Consider the following 18,608-nt stretch of genomic DNA (forward strand, 5'->3'; position numbering starts at 1 on the left):
GTCTCTCTGTTTTAAACTAAATACTGCCAGCCTGTCCACTTTCTGTCTGAGGCGCACACATCAGGGCAGCCAGTTTTATATTTGCAAGGGCATTTACTGACATATTTCCTACAAGTAGTGTAATATTAAAAGTTCAGTGTCTGTGGTAAAACTGGTTCACACACACCTAAAACAGACAAGTTCCCATTTTCAGTATTCCTGCAACTTGCCAATGTTGTTTCATTTATAACAAATGTTCTTCCGGCTATCGGCACGGTCAGTTTTGCTTAGCAAAATGAAAAACTTTGTACCCCCACAATTCACACCGCGTGTTACACAAAGCCTGATAAAATCTAATTGTATAATAGGTCATGCATACTGAACTCGTTGGTGTTGAGAGAGTGGAAAAAAGAAAAAAGAACTTAAATCAGCATACTTTAAGCTTTAAAGATTTGGGAATTGGTATCAAAATATTTGAGATATACTGCACTGGATATTTCAAGATACTGCTCGCCGTTTCTTGAATCATTTATGTAGTGTGATAAGAAATAAAATGTAGGCATATTTGTTTCTTTTGATTTGCATCAAATACAGATGACAGTCTGACAGATGCTTTTCATCATGAAATATTAATGTCTGCAAGTCAATATTTGCAAACAGTACAATTCATGTTTACAACATTCCTGTATATAAAAAAATAAATACTGGCTGCATCAGTCAGAAATGTGAATGACAGTTCCACACATTGAAATTGAAAATTTATTGTGATATCTGATAGTTTACATTAGAGTGAAAACGGACATGACATGGCTTTACTGAGACAGAATGCAAAGCAATGTAGTCAAATAAGGAGCAGATTTTTGTTTTTAAATTTAGGAACAAAATAAGAATAAAACAGGCACAACATAGAGCCATTATAAATACAACATGCTTTAAACCTTAAACTGTAGTTTAACAGTCCTAAGAAAAGAACTTGTGCAGCCTTTTTCCCAGTTTACCCACCGTGCCTTTGATCCACGCCCTCTCGGGTACATTTTTAGACAGGCACGGAGCTCCAAAAGACAGCAGCCAGTGTCACAATAAAATGAAATAACAATAAAGAGTAAACCGTTTTCAGCAGCATGTATCTACATTTTTCATCGAGGCTGCTTTGATTCTGTTCAAAACATTCTACCGAAAGAAAATGGCGTCAGTGATGGGATTTCTCCTCGTGAATTTTGGTATAGCACTTAAATCTCCAGGAGATGCAAAGGTGACGCCTGGCTTCCTCCTGATGCATTCGATAGAACCTGGTTATTTGGTACACACAGACAGTGACACTGGCAACTGCTTTTTGTTACTTCAGCTGCGACTTATCAAAGGTGGAGCACAGAGGCCCTGCAGTCGGTCACAAACGTTCCAGCAACCACTGCTGGTTCCATCTTTCCGGTCCTTGGAGAAACTGGCTCTGTGCATACAACAGTTAAAATAATAGTCGGTGGACTGTGTTTTGGGATTTAACCAGACAGGATTGGTCTGGAAAGTCATGTTTTGTTCCCAAATGTTGCTGCCAGTGTCATTTTCTTTGCTGCATGAGTCTGGAAAAAAGTTAACAAATTCAAAACTAAATAGATGGATGGGTTTTGACATTTTCATCACAATGAACAGCAAAGGCTGGCCGACAAGAACGATAAAAGCAGCGGCCCATTTCAGTAGTTGCAACGTTCGAAGGATGCATCTCTTAGGCGTCTGTCCTTCCTGGGAAGGACAGACTGATCTGCACGTCCTGTCCAGATGAGATGAGTGTAACCTCACAGATAGAAAAGCCAACGGTACATTCAGGTGGCCTTGACATCTCCTAAAGTCAAGTGGAAGCAGTTATATCACACGATCCGCCTCAGCAGAGGGACATACCAAGTCTTCTTACGGCTGCAGCTTTTAAATTCTATAGTTCCTTCATTGGATAACCGTGTTCTTAAGAGGAAGGTCACGTGACGGGAATCAAACTTTCAGTCAAAGCGTTTTACAGGAAATGGTTGACAAAGTGGTGAACAGCAGGCAGTGAACTTCGGCGGGTCACGTAATAACTGAATTCATGAAATGTTGCTTACTTGCTAGTAGTTTATCAGCATCAGAGTTAAACATCAATGAGGCGATTTCTCCAGACTTCCCAACTTTACAAAGAGCACTTGAATGCACCACCAGAGGTTGACAGGTTTTGCCGTGTCTGCACCTCAAATGTCAAGATGCACTGGTGCAAACTACATCACTGCAGCCACTATGGAAGCTGAATCACCTGATGTGACGCAGTTGAGTTGCTCTTTAGAGAACAGGTTGGGTTTGTTTCAGGCTGCACTGAGAGGAACCTTTAAATTAGGAGCCATTTGAACTGTTAGGAGTTTTGCAATACAAACTTTGGAAGGATCCGGCCTCAGAAGTAGGATGAACCAACTAAGCTCAGCTAGCGTACTAACAAATATCATCAAAACAATTTAAATCAAATATATCAGGGATTAATACCCCGTTTTTGGTCAACACCAGCACAAAATTAATAAGCTCTTAAGAATCATAATGAGATATTCACAGACCAGGTGAGGACCTTCAATATGGCCACCATAGAGTGTGTTTAGTCATCTGCAGGTCCTCTATACAGGCGACATTTACTATGGTGGAGAAAGGGTAAAGGTAAAGGCTCTCCCTGTGACATGGTGGGAGATTCCAGCTCGTCCTCATCATCGACATGGCTCAGTAGAGACCTAAACACCAGCCCTTTAACGGGCTCACGCCACGCAAGCAAAATAAAAGAGCCAACAGGAAAAGAAAAGCACAATTAATCGCATCCAATCAATCTAGCCTGGCTCTCGACCTCACAGATCACCGGGAGAGACCGGGGGGGAAAAAACAAGCTGCTGCAAAAGAAGAAGAAAACAAGGACAAATAAAACCGGTTCCAAACCCAGAGAGGAAAGAAAGAAAAGATGTCAAAAGGAAAAGAGACTAAACATTCACTTTTGTGTGCAGGCATGCATGTGGGCTAATACACACGCTCACAAACACACATGTGTGCGCACATACACACACGCACTCACACCAAGAGGTACAGTGAACAAAAGTGCTTCAAGTTGGGGACGCAAAAGAACCAACCCATTCGAAATACGTATAAAACCTCAAATATGTTACTTTATGTACAAAAACTGTAACACGGGCCAATACCTCAGCTGTTTACATCTTTATTTCAAGTAGGTATCGCTGCTAAATAATAAGGGTTTGCATTGTCATCGTTTTTAGGATAAAAGGTCATGTGATCTGACTGACCTTGCCGGCAAAGTAATCAATCACTGCTGATTTTTAAATCTCTTTTTGTCCCACCCCACCCCACCTAAGCCCACCGGCATCTCTACTGTCCTTGCAATAAAAGGTCCAGCCCCGGGCATCCCTCACTGACCAAAGCGTCTTCCTCTCTTTGAAATAATAGACTGAATATCTATCTGTTTTTTTGCACCTCTGAACTAAAGATGGGAAATAGATGAGAAGTAGATTTACCAAGTTTCAGTTATTCAGAAAAAACAAAACAAAACAAAACAGGGAAGAGCTCTTCAAAGGATTTTGGTGAAGAACGTTTTTTGAGGGCTACTTATAACCAGAAGGTGAAGACACGTTGGTTCACATGATGGTTTTTAAAGTTATGCACAGCACAACAGAAAAAGGGGGGGGGGGGGGGGGGTTCATGTTTTGAAGAGGCACAAGATTCATACGGCTTAGAGGCAAATCACAGATGCCATCCACAAGGAGATCATATATATTCTCAGAGAGAGAGAGAGAAGCATAAAGTGCAAGAGCAGGACAAAAATGGTGGGACCTGAATAGCAGCAAAACAAACAAACAAAAAAACTGAATGAGATTTTGTCCTTAAGGGGTTTCAAGCAAAAAAAATCTGAGTGGAAAGGAAAAGCTGAATTTGTCAAAAATAATTATAACCTGAAACCAAATTGTCTTAAAGTCTCTGACAGCACTTAAACAGATTATAATTCTAAAAGGACCCAACAATACCACCCGGCTAAATCCAAATAATTGATCCCCAACAAGCCGTCGTTGATCTGTGAGGCCAATCCGAACAGACGAGAGAGCGTTTGCCTCTAAACTGAGATGAACCAAAGGCCTCTGCAAACGAAGGAGCATTGTACAAGTATGCCACTATGTACTGCACGCACGCACACACACACAATGCATATATACACACAGTCTTATGCATATATACAACATGTGTGCAAATATTTTCATAGTATTTCATGTGTTCATATGTAGGTTTGTCTTTGCTTCATTACTCGATAATGGAACACAGTCTGACCTAATGTTTCAGGATGCATGGATGCAGGATTCCACAAACAACTTCCACTCCTGCTCTTGCCTTTGTCACCTCAGGACCTGTTGCAAAATGGGACCAGCCACAATCGCATTTAGCTAAACACTACCATTAATTAAATATCTATATATCTATGCACGTATACATATAATATCCCTGTGTGTGTGTGTCTATAAAACTATTTATGCCAAGCAAAAGTTAGAGGCTGCTTTCAATGGTTTGTGGGCGATGCAAAGTACCAGATGGAGAAGAGAGAATAAAAGAAATTTGAAAAGAGAAAGAAAAAGATAAAATAAAATAAAACCACAACTGCAATCACTTGCCATTTTAGAAAGGAAAAATATTCTGCTACATATTTTGTAACTACTCCCTTGCACCTCCTCTCAACAGCTGTCCCTGATTGCTCATTTGGACATTAGCAAAGAAAAACATGATCAGCTATGAACAAGGACACAAGCCAAAAAGAAACGACACAAACATTACAAGGTGACAGGGAAACAAAATGCTAGCCAGTAACATCCATCCGCCATCAAAACAAAAACATTACCAAACCCAGAAATACTAACTCATAACAGAGCAAATAACCTTACAATAATAACAAGTCATGAAATTCATTCGTCTCGCTGGATGGGCGAAATAAAGCAAACAAATAAAAAGTCTTTTCTCCATTCACATAGTGGTCGCCGGATCACCACAATCACTTGTGAGCGTGGTTCGGTGGGGGCGTGGGGGTGGTGAAAGTGAGCCGGGCCAGGGTTGGACCCATTAGCTCCAGCGCTGCGAAGGAGAACACACAATCTTTATAGCGACGACAGCACTCCGGTGACAGGACTTCAACGGTTTCTCCACTTTCTCCTTGTGTCATTGGTTCTGTTCAGTTTCACGATGAGCAGGTGTTTGTGTACACATGGAGGAGGCGAGGGGATGGAGGTTGGTGGAGGGAGGTCATAAGGGGGTGGGGAAAGGGGGGGAGGGGTGGTCGACGCTCCACGCAGTTCAATAAAGAGCATTCCAAGGCCAGGAGGAGACGGCGCAGCCGGAGCGTCACTCCCAGCCGTTGTCCTTGATCATGTGAGCCAGCTCGATGATGAACTTTCCCTCTTTGTACTTTTGACTGCTCTCAAACGCATGCTCCTGTCGAAAAACACAAGCAGACAGCGAAGGGTGAACAAGTGGTTCTCAGTGGGGTATAAATAAAATAAAAATGGAAGATGTAACCGAATGCCCGCATTACAAAGTAGAACTAAGACAGTCAGCGACTTTTAAATAATAAACAGGACTGAAATTAATATTGCGTATTTTTCCTCTTCTAATTGTTTAGTTCCACCGACCCACCGCTGGATGAGTCTTTTCGAAGTCATGCTGTTTGTGCAAATGTGTACGATCAGAGCCTTAAATTGTACAGGAGATCTAGAAGTGCTCAAAGATGTGATCAAAAGTGTTATTGTTTATTGATTATTCCAACTCTTGAAGGAATTGTAAAATGGTTTACTTCCTTTAGGTCATGTGGTACATGACTGAATGGAATGGTCTGTTTTTGTACAGATACTATTGCTGCGATGTGCGCCGATTATTGGCTCGGCCTGCTTTGCCTGGTAAAGCAGCTCCACCCTGCTTAGCTTCAGGGCCCTCGCCGAGAGTCTCTAATTGCTTTTGTCACTAAAGAAGCAGCTTTAAGTGAGTCTGTGTCTTAGACTTTTACAGACTTTTAAAGACTTTTAAAACAATTACCAGGACAAGCCTGCTCAAAATAGCCTGACGTGTAATCACTGCAGACTCTCAGAGGTACCAGCCTGCAGCCAACCTTTCAGCATTGTAATTGTCTTTAGAGCTAGACGACCGTGGAGCTCATTCTCTGAGCCTAAACACAACAGTGAGCACCCCCCCCTGCCCAAAAAAGAAAAACCTAACCGTTGCTTTAGCAAGCAACGTTTCACACCAGCAACCTGCTTCCTGTGACCTGTAATAGCATAATTTGTCCCCTTGGAAGCCCAGAGGCCGCACAATTATGCAACAGCTCAGCTGGTCTGAGCGCTGCAACGTTCAACATCACAAGAGGAAGTGAAAATGACTCACGTATTTCCAACCCAGGGTGGTTTTACAATTTTCACAGTAGATATCGGCCACAGCATGTAAACCCGTGAGGAGAACCCGCTCCTCTGCCGGTCCGCAGCCGACATTCACCCTGCAAAGAAGACAGGAAGCAGAGGAAGGTCAGAGGTCAGGATGAGCCACGGGCGAAGCGCTCACATGACATGTTTGAAAGATGAGCAGTGAAATGTACTGCAATGTCTGAGGATCAGGTAGCAGTAATAATCTCGTAATACTCTCTCTTTGTCTGTGGAGCTTCTCGGTCGTCTGGGTAACCTGTGTGTGGAATAAAGTCAACTCGAAAAGCTAGAAGACATTTTAGCCTCTCGTCCAAGAGACTTACATTCTCCAGGATTCTATTTAGCTCTACATTCGTCTGATCAATCAAGGTCATTTTCTTGCTTTTTTAACAACATCCTTTGGTTTGAGTCTCACAAAACGTAAACGGTACAGCGTCACAGCCAATACTGCCATTGCACTAAACTACGAAACTCAAATATTGATTTAATGAAGGAAGCTAATAATGTCTGAATTTGCATATTTGTACACTCCCTCAGTGAAGCATCTCTTTTCTGCCAATCATCAGCTCATTTCTACCAAAACACTTACATGTATCCTTAATACAATCCTTTATCCCACACGCTGATCCTATAGCAGTATGCGAATATGATCTGCACTGGTGTTATCTCTGAATGATGCCAAACATCTTGCAGGTCCATTAGCTTTTCCACAGTTGATTCTGGTTCCTAGCTGTGAGGTGTTTTATATTCTATTTTGGTAAGCGTTTGTTTTAAACACCTTGGTCCAGTTTGCAGTGAGACACCAATCCATCCAGCCACAGGCTGAAAATGTAAGAGTAAGTCATACAACATTAGAAACAGTAATACACACGTTGATAAAAATGGCTCTCAGGTGTACGGACAGCGAGGCGTCTGCTGGGGCCATGCAACGTTTCTTTACAAGCTCCAAAAACACTTGTAAACAACATTATGAGCCTGAACAAACCAAATGCATTAAAAAAACATAGACAAGCACTCAGAGAGCGCAGACCTCCGCCGAGCAGCTCATTCCCCTCCTAATTAGATAAATAAATCTTTATAGACCAACCAGGAAAAGTCAAAGTGAATCAGAGTTGATGTTTATTTGTAACAGATTTTTGAATCCGTAAATGGGGGTTTCAATGTTAAATATTTTTTACTGACTCCATTCTTTGCCCGATCCAGATGTAATTCGGTGGTGAGATAGAAGCCCCCACCCTACATGACTGTGTCAAATTCAATAAGCATCGGTCAATAATCAACTGAGATATTGAGGAACAAATTTTGAAGCTCCATTGACTGCAATGTTAACGAAAAAAATCAAACTGATCCAGAATCCAGGATCTCTTCTAGATCGTCACCAAAATTTAATCATCTGTTCCTGGTAACATTCCCAACATTTCCTCAACATTTCATCTAGATCTGTCCAGAACTTTTGGAGTTATCTTGCTAACAGACGGACAGACAGACAGACAGACAGACGCCGGCGATTACATAACCTCACTGGTAAATAGAAGTCTCATACTTACACTGAATTAAACAGATAGGCTCTTCCTTGACTGCCTTGAAATGACTGAAAGGAGAGAGAACAATGTCAGTAAGCGACACACACCACCCTGCTGGGAACAAGAAAGTCAGCCACGGACGCCCCGGGGAGCTTTCCTCCCGGTAACCGCTGCGTGCGCTTGTTCCTCAACCTTATCAAAGTTCTCACACATTTGGCTGGAGGTGCTAAATAAAACGAGGCTCAGAGAAGTTGCAAAGTCTGAGCACAAACATCAGCGGGTGAGTCTCGTCACCATGCGAGCTTTGATGATGACAGAGATCCGGTTCTGGTTTCTTGAGAACTGAGGCTGAATGACTCTTATTTCCTTCTTACGAAATCGGTACATAAGAGTTAGAAACTCCGGACTTTGAATGTCTGCCAGATCCTTGCACTCACAGCAAACTTACCTAGCAAATATTTGTACAAAAATCACGAAACAGGGCGTCGGAGATTTGCAGACAAAATATCGATGGGAACATTAACGTTTTAATAAAACCAATAATTTCACTGTCGTTAATGAAGACATGTTGTGTTACGGATATTTCATGTATGAATGTATGAAATGAAGCAATCAGGTGAAGAGCAGCATTTCTCCTTGATAAGAATCCGATTTATCTGAACGAAGTGTCAATAAAGTTGGGTATTGTGAAATCTGTAGACAGACACAGCTTAATAAAATGAAACTGAACTCTGGTGTAATGACGGGAAACACCCGAGCCAACCCCAACAGAGAACACGCGGAATACCTGTCGGCTGAAAAGCTAAAGGGACCCTGTTATATTTAGCGTTTCTCACCAAAAGGCAGTGTGTTTGTGTCCATAAGGAATAATTAACAAGCGTTAACACAATTCTTTCCACATGAGGCCAGATGCATATAAATATCTCGACAGACAAAACCAGAAAAAGGAGTTTTAGGCTTTCTCAGCAACTATTCCTGCAGGATGACGGTCCAAAACTAAAGTCTTCAGACAATCCCTCCCCTACCTGTGGCCTGGAGGGGCCACAGGTAGGGCCTGTGTCGGTCAGCCTTTGAGCCGTTTGCAGCGCTGCACTGTTTACCTCAGTCGCTGATCGATTGGACTCTCCTGGTTTCCCTGCACTTTAATTTGCTGTGTACTTGCCTCCACCAGTCGGTCAGTGGACGCGCATTAAAGTGTCAGCAGGAATGTGTATTGAAAGAGCTGTTGTGTTCTCCGGGGTGATTTCCATGTCTTGAAGGTATGACTTTGAAAGGAAGGTAAATTTTACTTCGAAAACCAATATAGGAGCATGATTTGTATTTTTTAAGTGCTTTAAATATAACGAAAGACCGATCTCCTCCATTCACCTTATCCTCTGCAGGCTCAGAAAACGTGTTCCACTGCAAATGAGCATGGCGGAGGTTTGTGGCAGCCGCTGAAGGCCCGGAGCTAATTTCTTCCCTTCAGAGGCACCAGCTGCTTCCTCTGCTGACCAAAGGCACCAGCGCCACCACTGAGGCTCAGGGGGCCGTTTAAAGCTGCCCCTGCGCCGACACGCTTCGAGTTCTATTTACGCTTTATAAAAGGTTTGGTTTGGACCCAATTACTGAACAACATCTTCAAGAAAAAAAAAAAACAGGAGGGTTGTTATTCCCTTCTCTGGTCACAGGAGTTGAGGTTGCACTGAGTACATCGTCAACGTCCCCGTTTGTGTTTGAAGTAGGGAAACCTGATATTTTTCTCATATATGAGTGGTTGGTTGTCTCCGTGTGGCCTCGGGGTACGCTGGCAACGCATTCGGGGTGTTCCCCCCGCCTCTCGTCCATTGCAAGCTGGGATAAGCTCCAGCAAGTCCCGGGACTCGAAATGAAAGCAATAGAACTACACAATGAAGGTACTTGTACTTTTGGACATTTATTGCTACTACTATGAGAAACCTTTTTAAGTGAATTTATTTTATTGCCAATTGTGCTAAATATCTTTTTTGGGACAATTTGAGAATTCACAAGGTCGATAATTAATCAATCTATTTGAGGTGAAGTCCACACTCAAGCAGTCGTAATGCCCGGGACGTGTGACCTTTAGCTGCGAGAGGGAGCTAGGTCGATGCTGCGGAGTCAACAAGCATGTGTGTGTGTGTGTGTGTGTGTGGGGGGGGGGGGGTTATTACATGTGGCAGGGCTGAGTGTCATGTACGTGCTTTACTGTGGCTCAGCCGTAAACTACAACATGAAGAGACGACTTCATTTGAGCTGCTCTTATCAGTTTCCCACAGTCTATTTTTACTTGGTTGTTTACTTTTTACTTTAGGAGAGTTTCTATCAGAGATTTTTATTCTGCTACAGAAAAGAAGGAGGCTTGTTTCATAGTCAGTAAAGGCTCTGGCAGCAAAAATCCAACAGCATCATTAAAAAAAAAAAAAAAACTAATGATGTATCCTTGAATATAACACAATTCTCATTAGACAATAAGTTAACATTTTTCCAAAATGTAAGAGTGCAAGAAGAAATAGATGCAGAACGTAAGGATCGTGCCAAATTTCTTTCTCCAGAATAAAACACCCCATGAGCAAACAGGAGCGCAGTAACCGGGCTCCGTTTCCAAAGCTGCCTCAGTTGCATAATTTGTTTTATGTTTGTTACTTAGAAATGAATTTGAACAATCAAATCTCACAATCCCTGAATCCTCTTGACCACCTAGGAATGCAAAGAACAATACATCGCACACAGAAATCTGCCAGTTCAGCAAACACAGGAAATGCAAATCCACCCTGAGAGGATAAATACTTTAACTGGCGGCAGCAACCAGTTCTGAAATGGTTTCGCATGGACACACCGACTACGCCCGACTTCACCAGAACTCAGAACTCACAGGAAGGGTTTTGAAAAGGAGTGACATAATAAATCCAAGTTGTGACATACAGATCAACTTGAAGTTATTAGCTCTCAACACATTTTCCTTGTTGGATCTTGGATTTAGCTGCATTCTTTCAATTCAAACGCTACATTTCACACATCAAAACTAACCAGTCTGCATTTACACACACAAAAAAAAGTTTTGTTTTGAGTTCGCAGTCACCTGCATGCTAGAAACAAAGCTAACATGCTTCTCCGGAGACACTATTTGCACCAAGTGTCATGCATCATGGTTGAATGGTCAAAGTGGCTACTTAGCTTTTAAGTGCCCAAAAAAGCAAACAACGGCTATCCCAGCTTCTCTCTGTCGACCCGTTAGGTCGTATCAATCACATAAAACTCCATGACAGGCTACCGTGAATAAATTAAAACGATTCATCCTGTGAATGAAATGTTTGAACCAAAAGTTTACATTTAACAATGCAAAATTCATTCAAAACATCATATAGTCTGCTTAACCCTGCCCTTGCGAGAACCTCACTGGCAGTCTGACTAATATAAAACCTCGTTTATAGTAGGTTTGTAGCCATATGCTGAATGCCAGCAGTATTCGCTCATTTCACCCTATTTTTCTAGACCCACAGAATATTATGTACGGTACTCTGACCATGCAAACACCAAACCGGCCAAATGAAAGATATTAAAAATAATAATGTGTTGGTTTTATAGAGCGCTTTTCTGGGCACCCAAAGACGCTTTACATTGTGCATTATTCATTCACTCCATACTTGGTGGTGGTGAGCTACTAGCCACAGCTGCCCTGGGGCAGACTGACAGGAGCGAGGCTGCCAATTTGTGCCATCGGCCCTCCCGACCACCACCGACATTCACTCGCTCATTACATTCACACAGGCAATGTGGGTGAAGTGTATTGCCCAAGGACACAACGACAGCGTACACCAGTGCCGGAGCCGGGAATCGAATTGATTAAAGTTTATTCCGTCATCAGGAAAAAAAAAAAGAGCGTTCCTACCATTTCTTTTGGTTCTGGAGTTATTTGCCGTTGATGAGTGGCAGAATTCAATTTCAAACCTAATTGACGTCAATGGCATTGATTAAGTTAAATGGAGAGCAGTTAAAAAAAAGGAACACAAAACAGAAAAGCCTGTTCTGTCATAGTTCCTTTGAAACCATGTAAACCACCTGCGTCGTGGCAAATGCCCAGCTGGAAGAGAAACAATTAAATTTGCTGCGTCTGTTAATGGAAGCAGCGCGTGATCAGTTCGTTAGAGGGGGGGGTCCGATGGGTGGGACGAAGCCAGGGTGCTGAATAAAGCAGTCAGCATCCTGTTCAGTATTCAGGCTGCGTCCTCCCGCTGCCGGACCACGTTCACACTGCAGGCCTTCACACTCCGCTTGCTGCTTCCACTATCTGATTACATGGTGGTACTCCTATATCTGCTGTAGGATGTATCGCATATCTGATTTAAAAAAAAAAAAAAAAGCGCTGACAGCGATGATGAAGACGTGCAGCGTTCTCAGGACGTCAAGAGCAACAGATCTCTGATCTGATTGCGTTACAATTTGAGTTTGCGGCTTAAAGTTGTTGCTGAAATGAAGCCAACTCAGTGATATTGTTGTGTCACCGTGTTGGTATTCGTGCTAACGGGACCTCATCCAGTTGACTTTAGATTCCTCCACACGCTGCAGCAGCATGAAGCGGAGCCCTGTGGTAATACGGACACTCTTTACAATGGGCATCGTTCTAAACTAAAAAAAATTAAAAAAAGAAGCAGGGAACTGATTGGTAGATTTTTCTCATTAGCAGTTATTCCGGTTCTATATTTGGTCTGTGAGGGTTTAAATAGCAACACATAAATATGTAAGTGAAGAAAAAAAAAAGAGTCTAAATCTATTTGCGAGTTCTCATCTTTCATACTCCCATCTCACACAGGGGTCTCGTTTAAAAATATCAGAGACATGACATGGAGTTAGCGCCACATTTCAGCTGACATAAATGAAGTTTTGTTGGCCAGCGGAAGGCGAGCGGTTGTTTTATTCACGCATCCAACTGGAAATCTATCACACGCGAGTAAATATCAGAACTCGCTTCTACAGCTTTCATTTTTTTTTAAACAAACTAAATTGGCTTTTTTTTTAGTTTCTGCAGTAAGTGAGGAGAGACGTTTCCGTTTTGTGTCATTTCCATTGAATAATACGTCAGGTTTTTTAACCGATGAATGAATGAAACAAAACATCCTTGAGCTCAAGGGAAATGATTGTTTTTTTCTTATCGTCTTACACGCTACAAACTAAACAGTTCTATCAATACTGAAAGCAATCAACAGGTGAATTGATGCTGAAAGTTACAACCGCATGTGTATCATTACTGCCTGAAGAATCCTACGCTGTTATTTGACTTTGGCATGACCTTTAATGCGAGACAGAAACTTCAAGGTCTCCATTCAAGTGTGCAGCAATACACTGGAGCTTCTTTTTCCAGCCGCTTCCCATATTTAGGCTAGTGGTTGAGGGCAAGAGGAGGTGGGGGTCATGGTGCCTTCCATACTTCCTTCTGGCCCGTGTGCTGACGTTAATCCTCTCTTTAGAGCTGCTCTATCTGCATCTTTGCTTGCTGGCTGGCATGCCTCAAAGTCTCAGTTCATAAGCTTCGGGAGAGGAAACAGTTTTTTTTTTTTTTTTTACCTGGCTCAGGAGATTTCCAGGACTCAAACTACAACTGCCGAGCATGCAGAGTTCATCCAACACCTTCCTTTGTTGTAAACACGGCAGGGTGACTAACTTCTGTTTCCCTCACTCCCTCACATGGTTAATAAAGCAACACAGAAGTGGAGCTCAGAGTTTTCGAGTTGAACACGGGATGAAAATCAACCACGAACAGGGCCCAGTGGCCCTTGGCAGCATGTTGTGGAAAACAGCAGACTACGGTGTCGTCTTCTACTAAGTAACATAATCGGCTTAGAAGGGTTGATGCCGAGGACCGGCGATGCTGCCTTGGACCACTGAACACACAAATGTTAGGTGTGGCAGCGCACAGAGCTTATTAATAGATCTTGGGTAGTGTGATTACAATCACACTAACTGTGAGAAATTCTACAACTTCAGTCTAAATTACGAAAGAGGCTTCATCAAGAAAATGTGCCAAATATTCTCTGGGAGTAATCAATCAATAGATTATTTTTTTTAAAGGCCATCATAATAACGGCAGCTGGCAGGAAAAATTCTGCGGCCATTTAATCCCAGTTAATCAGATGATGACTCCTCCACCCCCCTCTCAAAATGCATTCAACTGTATAATGCTAAGAAAAACCTAAATAATTCAGCATCTTTGGACATACAAACTCATTACCATAAACATACGAAATTAAAATCTGGAACTGTGCATCTAACTCACAATAACTAATGAAACTGGATCACTACTGTAAAAGTAACGGATCGTCTATTTATGCACCATATTGGGGATTATTTGTGCGTCTGAAGTTTCTGCACAGGGAAAATGAAATATGCGAGATTAAAAACCACCAAGAAATGCTGGCATGTTCGTCCACCTGTTCTCGTGCAGAATCCAAGTCCTACCTCCTTACTAAATCTGCATTGAGGTTTAAATCCACACTGATCCTGGATTCTGCATGCTGATCACATTAAGTTGATCAGAAAAACACACACCTACGATGCCTTCCTGTGGCAAAGCACCATGCATCCCTGCAACATGTTGAGCATGTCAGACCCGCAGGAGACACACTGTCCAAAGAAGATCCCTTCAATGAATCAAATTATTGTGACAGTAGATTGTTCAGTCTACATGAAATCATCCACCAAGAGTCACCTTAGAGGACGGGCAAAATAAACAAGGCAACACAACCCAGCCAACACTCCTCCAACAGTAGTATTTAAAGCTATGGTTAAAGGTGACGAGTCAGCAGCAACCTGCTAGTGACAAACAGAACCTGGATGTGGATGCACAAGATGTGTGTGCACACGCATGCACATTCATTGCATGCATGCAATAAACGTAGTTTTGTTTTCGTTTTCAGAGGCTTTGTTGACAGAGCTGTTTGAGACAGAAAACAGGGACTGCAGCGTCTGTTTGCTATTTTGAACAAAGACTGCCACAGATATTTCAGACAAGTGTCTGGGAACTGCGTTAACTTGTGGAAAAAGGGTATATTATGGGATCCTTAAATCTAAACTATGTCATGTTGGAACGTGTTTCCGCCAACTTTGTCTGACACACTGTCCACTATCTCACATCATTTAGAATTCTAACTAATCCCTTTTTTCCCCCTTCAAATTCTCCTTAGTAATTTATCCATATAATTTTTTGCTTTTGCACCAAAGGACATTTGCATAAACCTAATTTTCCATCGTCATATTAATTTTCTATTTTTCTATCGGGTTTTGCTGCAGAAACATTAAATTTGCCACACAGGAGCCAATTTAAGCTCAATGCATCAACAATACTGCTATCATAAATGATCTCTATCCGTCTTGTCACACTTTGCTGTATGACAATGGGGTCCACATATCCGACGTGGCTCCAGAGAGGTGAAAAGAGGTGCAGATAATTGAGGATGGTCAATCTTTTTATCTGCAGGCACATCAGTGTTATTTATGACGCTCTTCAACAATTAAGACACTGTGAAATGCTTGTTGTGCAGACTTCACAGCTCTGAAATTACCATCTTGAGGCTTCTGATCCTGCCGAAAGGAGCAACGTAGTCTGATGGTTGGGCCATTTACCGAACTCATCTTCCCGGCTACACTAACAAGCTCTGAGGTTCCAAGTCTCCGAGCCGCAGGAGGCAAATAGATTTTGACATGGAGATGGCAAGTGCGCAGATTGATCATCTTTTCCTTTTGAATAATCATCTTAGTGCGTGGGGAGACTGCAACGCACGGGGAGCACACGGTCACTATCTTATTATAAACATATAAAAAGGTCATTGCTTCAGTTCCTCCAATTCTGCTTCATCTTGACGAACTTCACTCTCTCCTCTTGCTCACGGGCGTCATTAAAAGCAGCATTTTGGCAGCTTTACATGTTCGTGGCTCCAAATGTCAGCAGCTGTTTGGATAATGTGGATTTCCATACCCAAAAATCCTGTAACAAATTGATGCTGCTATGCTTCAAAGCAAAAGGAAACAAAGGATGCAACACTGCGGAGTCCTTGCTCACTCTCAGCAGTTTGTTTCGTTCACTGTCTGCGGGCAGATTGATGACCAGACCTGGCAGGAAGATTTCTTTGGAGGAAAATGGGCTGATTCTTCAGATTCCTGAACTCTGTGATCAGACTTCAAAATTATGGTTTGTTTGTTTTTGTCTTGCTAGAATTTGCATCTATTTATGTCAGGATGTGGGAGGATTTATGTGCAAACGTCAACAAAACTGTCGTTAAAGATGGACGGCTTTGAACGGAAATTAAAATCAAGGACTTTCCAAGACAAACCTGCTACATTCAACATCATTGGAGCTTCACGCTGGACACTGTCATGATGGACAATAATTTAAATATTTTAAAATAACTGCAGTTTTGTTGTATATGGAATATTGGGATGGTGAACTTTAGCTAACAGGAAGTGAACCACACTGTAAAACAAGTTCTACTCTGCAGCCTGTTAAAACGAGCCACACCAACAGCTCCATCAGGCTGCATGCAAATCCCAGCTTCGCCATACACACACTGAAGGCTTTCCAACCAGAGAACACTGTAATAAATGGATTTGGGTGAAACAGCAGCTTACTCCACGTAGGCTTCAAATGTGTGACCGGAATGCCTCAGGAATGGCGTATGGCTGCGAGGTGAATTTGGTATTGTGGTTATATAAGGTAACGCAAATTCATTAGAAGCACAGCAAACAAGCCAAAGGCATTTTTTTTGTTTATGGTCACATCAAGCAGGTTTAGTCCCAACAGCTTCATCAAATCAGTTTATGGTCAACACTCCTACAGTCACTGTATGGTAGCCGTTGAGCTAACTTAAGTCAACGCCACGATTGTTATGTTTTATATTCATTTTCAGTTTTTTTTCTCTATTCGGCCTTCATGTTGGCATCAAAGTTCATCCTGTGGCTTTTTATAAAAAAAAAAAAAAACTAAATACCGTAAATTCCGGATTATAAGGCGCTACGTTTTTCCTAAACTTTCAACCCTGCGGCTTATGCAATGATGCGGCTAATTTATGCATTTTTATCTGATTCCATTTTAAACGGCCGCCAGGGGCGCTCGAGCAGAAACGGTAAGAGTGAGAGGTGGAATATATGTGTCGAGGAAGACGCAAGTTTACATGTGGGCACATGCGGCTTATAGACAGGTGCGCTCTATAGTCCGGAAATTACGGCAAACACTGTATACCTTTGAGATGAGCTCGTCGTGGTTGGCCAGGTGTGCCCGGCAGTGTATGCAGCTGTAGGTGCGGTGACATGATGGCAAGTAAGCCTGGAAGGTCTTAGACTTGGTCATCTTCACCATGTCAGTGTGGCAGGGCTCCTCGCTGGTGTCAGGGCTGGCACTGGAAGAGTTGCAGCTCTGCTGGACTTGCTGACAGAAGAAACACTGGAAGATGCAAGCAAAAGCCGTCGTTGTTGTGGAGTGGGTGTGTGGTACGCTCCACACAGTCACCACAGGAGAAAATCAAACCTGCAGGGGGGGGATGGAGCAGAGGGTTGCGGTGAGATCCTTTAAAAAAAAAAATTTTTACCTCATGTTCACATCTCATTTGATCAGGCAATCATTTGATTGCAGCTGTGTGTTGTTGACAACTAGCAGTGAGTTCTTAATATTTTCAAGAGAGCCGTTGTTCGTGTAAACACGCAACATTTTTTCAATTGGTCACAAACTACTTGATTATTTCTGGTTCATGAGAAGAACAAGTCTTTGTTTGTTGTCTCCCACTGGACCCATAAATGCAGGAAGATATTTCCGTAGTGGCAATATAAAATCCCCACAACGGACAATATGCGTTTTAATTTCTTAAATATAACTCAGATTCTTTTATGACCCTTTTATTTGTCTAGTCTGCTGAAATCTCATTATTAATCGTTTTGCTTGTGGTCTAACGTGAGTAGGAACTAAAAGGGTTCGTTGCCAAAGGAAATATTTTAGGCTAAACCGTTCCTGGAAACATTGCTTTGAACCCATGTTCAGAGATTAGATTTATTTTGCCCTTCAGTCTTAAATTATTATCCGTTCATATTTATGATCTCTTATTGTTAGCTTCACCCTCATTTCAAGGCATTCTGAATGGCACTGTTGAAATGTGATATAAATTAAATTTCTCTTTAGAAATGTTTGCTCTCTTCTGGATTCAACCAACTTTTGTTAAGTAATGATAAACATTACTCCATCAGTTCCACCATTTGATTTTTTTAAATTTATTTAAATCGTCGCAACTTGAGCTCGTAGTGGTGGCTACGATCGGGTTGCGACAGCTATTTTTAAATCTCCTAACTTTGTGCGTTAAAGTCGGGCCTTCTAAAGTTCCCACTGATTGTGATCAAGTTTAAAACTTTGGATATAAAACTAAAGATTTTCAGTTGCTGATAAATAACTGTTTTGCTGTCCATTCTGGAAATTGGTAGGACTGTAGTATTTAAAGCCAAACGTTAATTTAGGGGCACAATAGCAACTACCGTTCTATCATGACCCAGCGTCTCTCGTCAAGGAAGACAAACACTAAAAGGGCCGATGATGACAAAGCCACGAGGTCAAGCATCAGCGACTAACAAAGGCCCGAATAAGTGACTCGGCTGCAAACGGTGGCCAAGCCCAGCGGCCGTT

The 18,608-nt window shown here is 42.2% G+C and overlaps 1 protein-coding gene across 1 annotated transcript; it reads right to left on the minus strand.

Moving 5' to 3' along the window:
- Window positions 1-5,315: 5,315 nt before the first annotated feature.
- LOC137913608 (protein yippee-like 1) lies at window positions 5,316-17,300 on the minus strand. The gene is made up of 4 exons (XM_068757251.1): window positions 17,184-17,300; window positions 7,979-8,022; window positions 6,397-6,505; window positions 5,316-5,454 (listed from the first exon to the last, which is right to left on the minus strand). The coding sequence occupies exons 1-4, from the start codon at window positions 17,298-17,300 to the stop codon at window positions 5,365-5,367; spliced, it is 360 nt and encodes a 119-aa protein (XP_068613352.1). The 3' UTR covers window positions 5,316-5,364.
- Window positions 17,301-18,608: the final 1,308 nt, after the last annotated feature.

This window comes from Brachionichthys hirsutus, unplaced genomic scaffold, assembly GCF_040956055.1.
Source record: "Brachionichthys hirsutus isolate HB-005 unplaced genomic scaffold, CSIRO-AGI_Bhir_v1 contig_723, whole genome shotgun sequence".
Classification (NCBI taxonomy): Eukaryota; Metazoa; Chordata; class Actinopteri; order Lophiiformes; family Brachionichthyidae; genus Brachionichthys; species Brachionichthys hirsutus.

Coding starts and splice junctions, on each gene's coding strand:
- LOC137913608 (XM_068757251.1), bottom strand. CDS start 17,300: ATGGTGAAGATGACCAAGTCTAAGACCTTCCAGGCTTACTTGCCATCA. Junction 8,023..17,183: donor ACGACGAGCTCATCTCAAAG/GTATACAGTGTT, acceptor CTCTCCTTTCAG/TCATTTCAAGGCAGTCAAGG. Junction 6,506..7,978: donor GCCTATCTGTTTAATTCAGT/GTAAGTATGAGA, acceptor TCTTCTTTGCAG/GGTGAATGTCGGCTGCGGAC.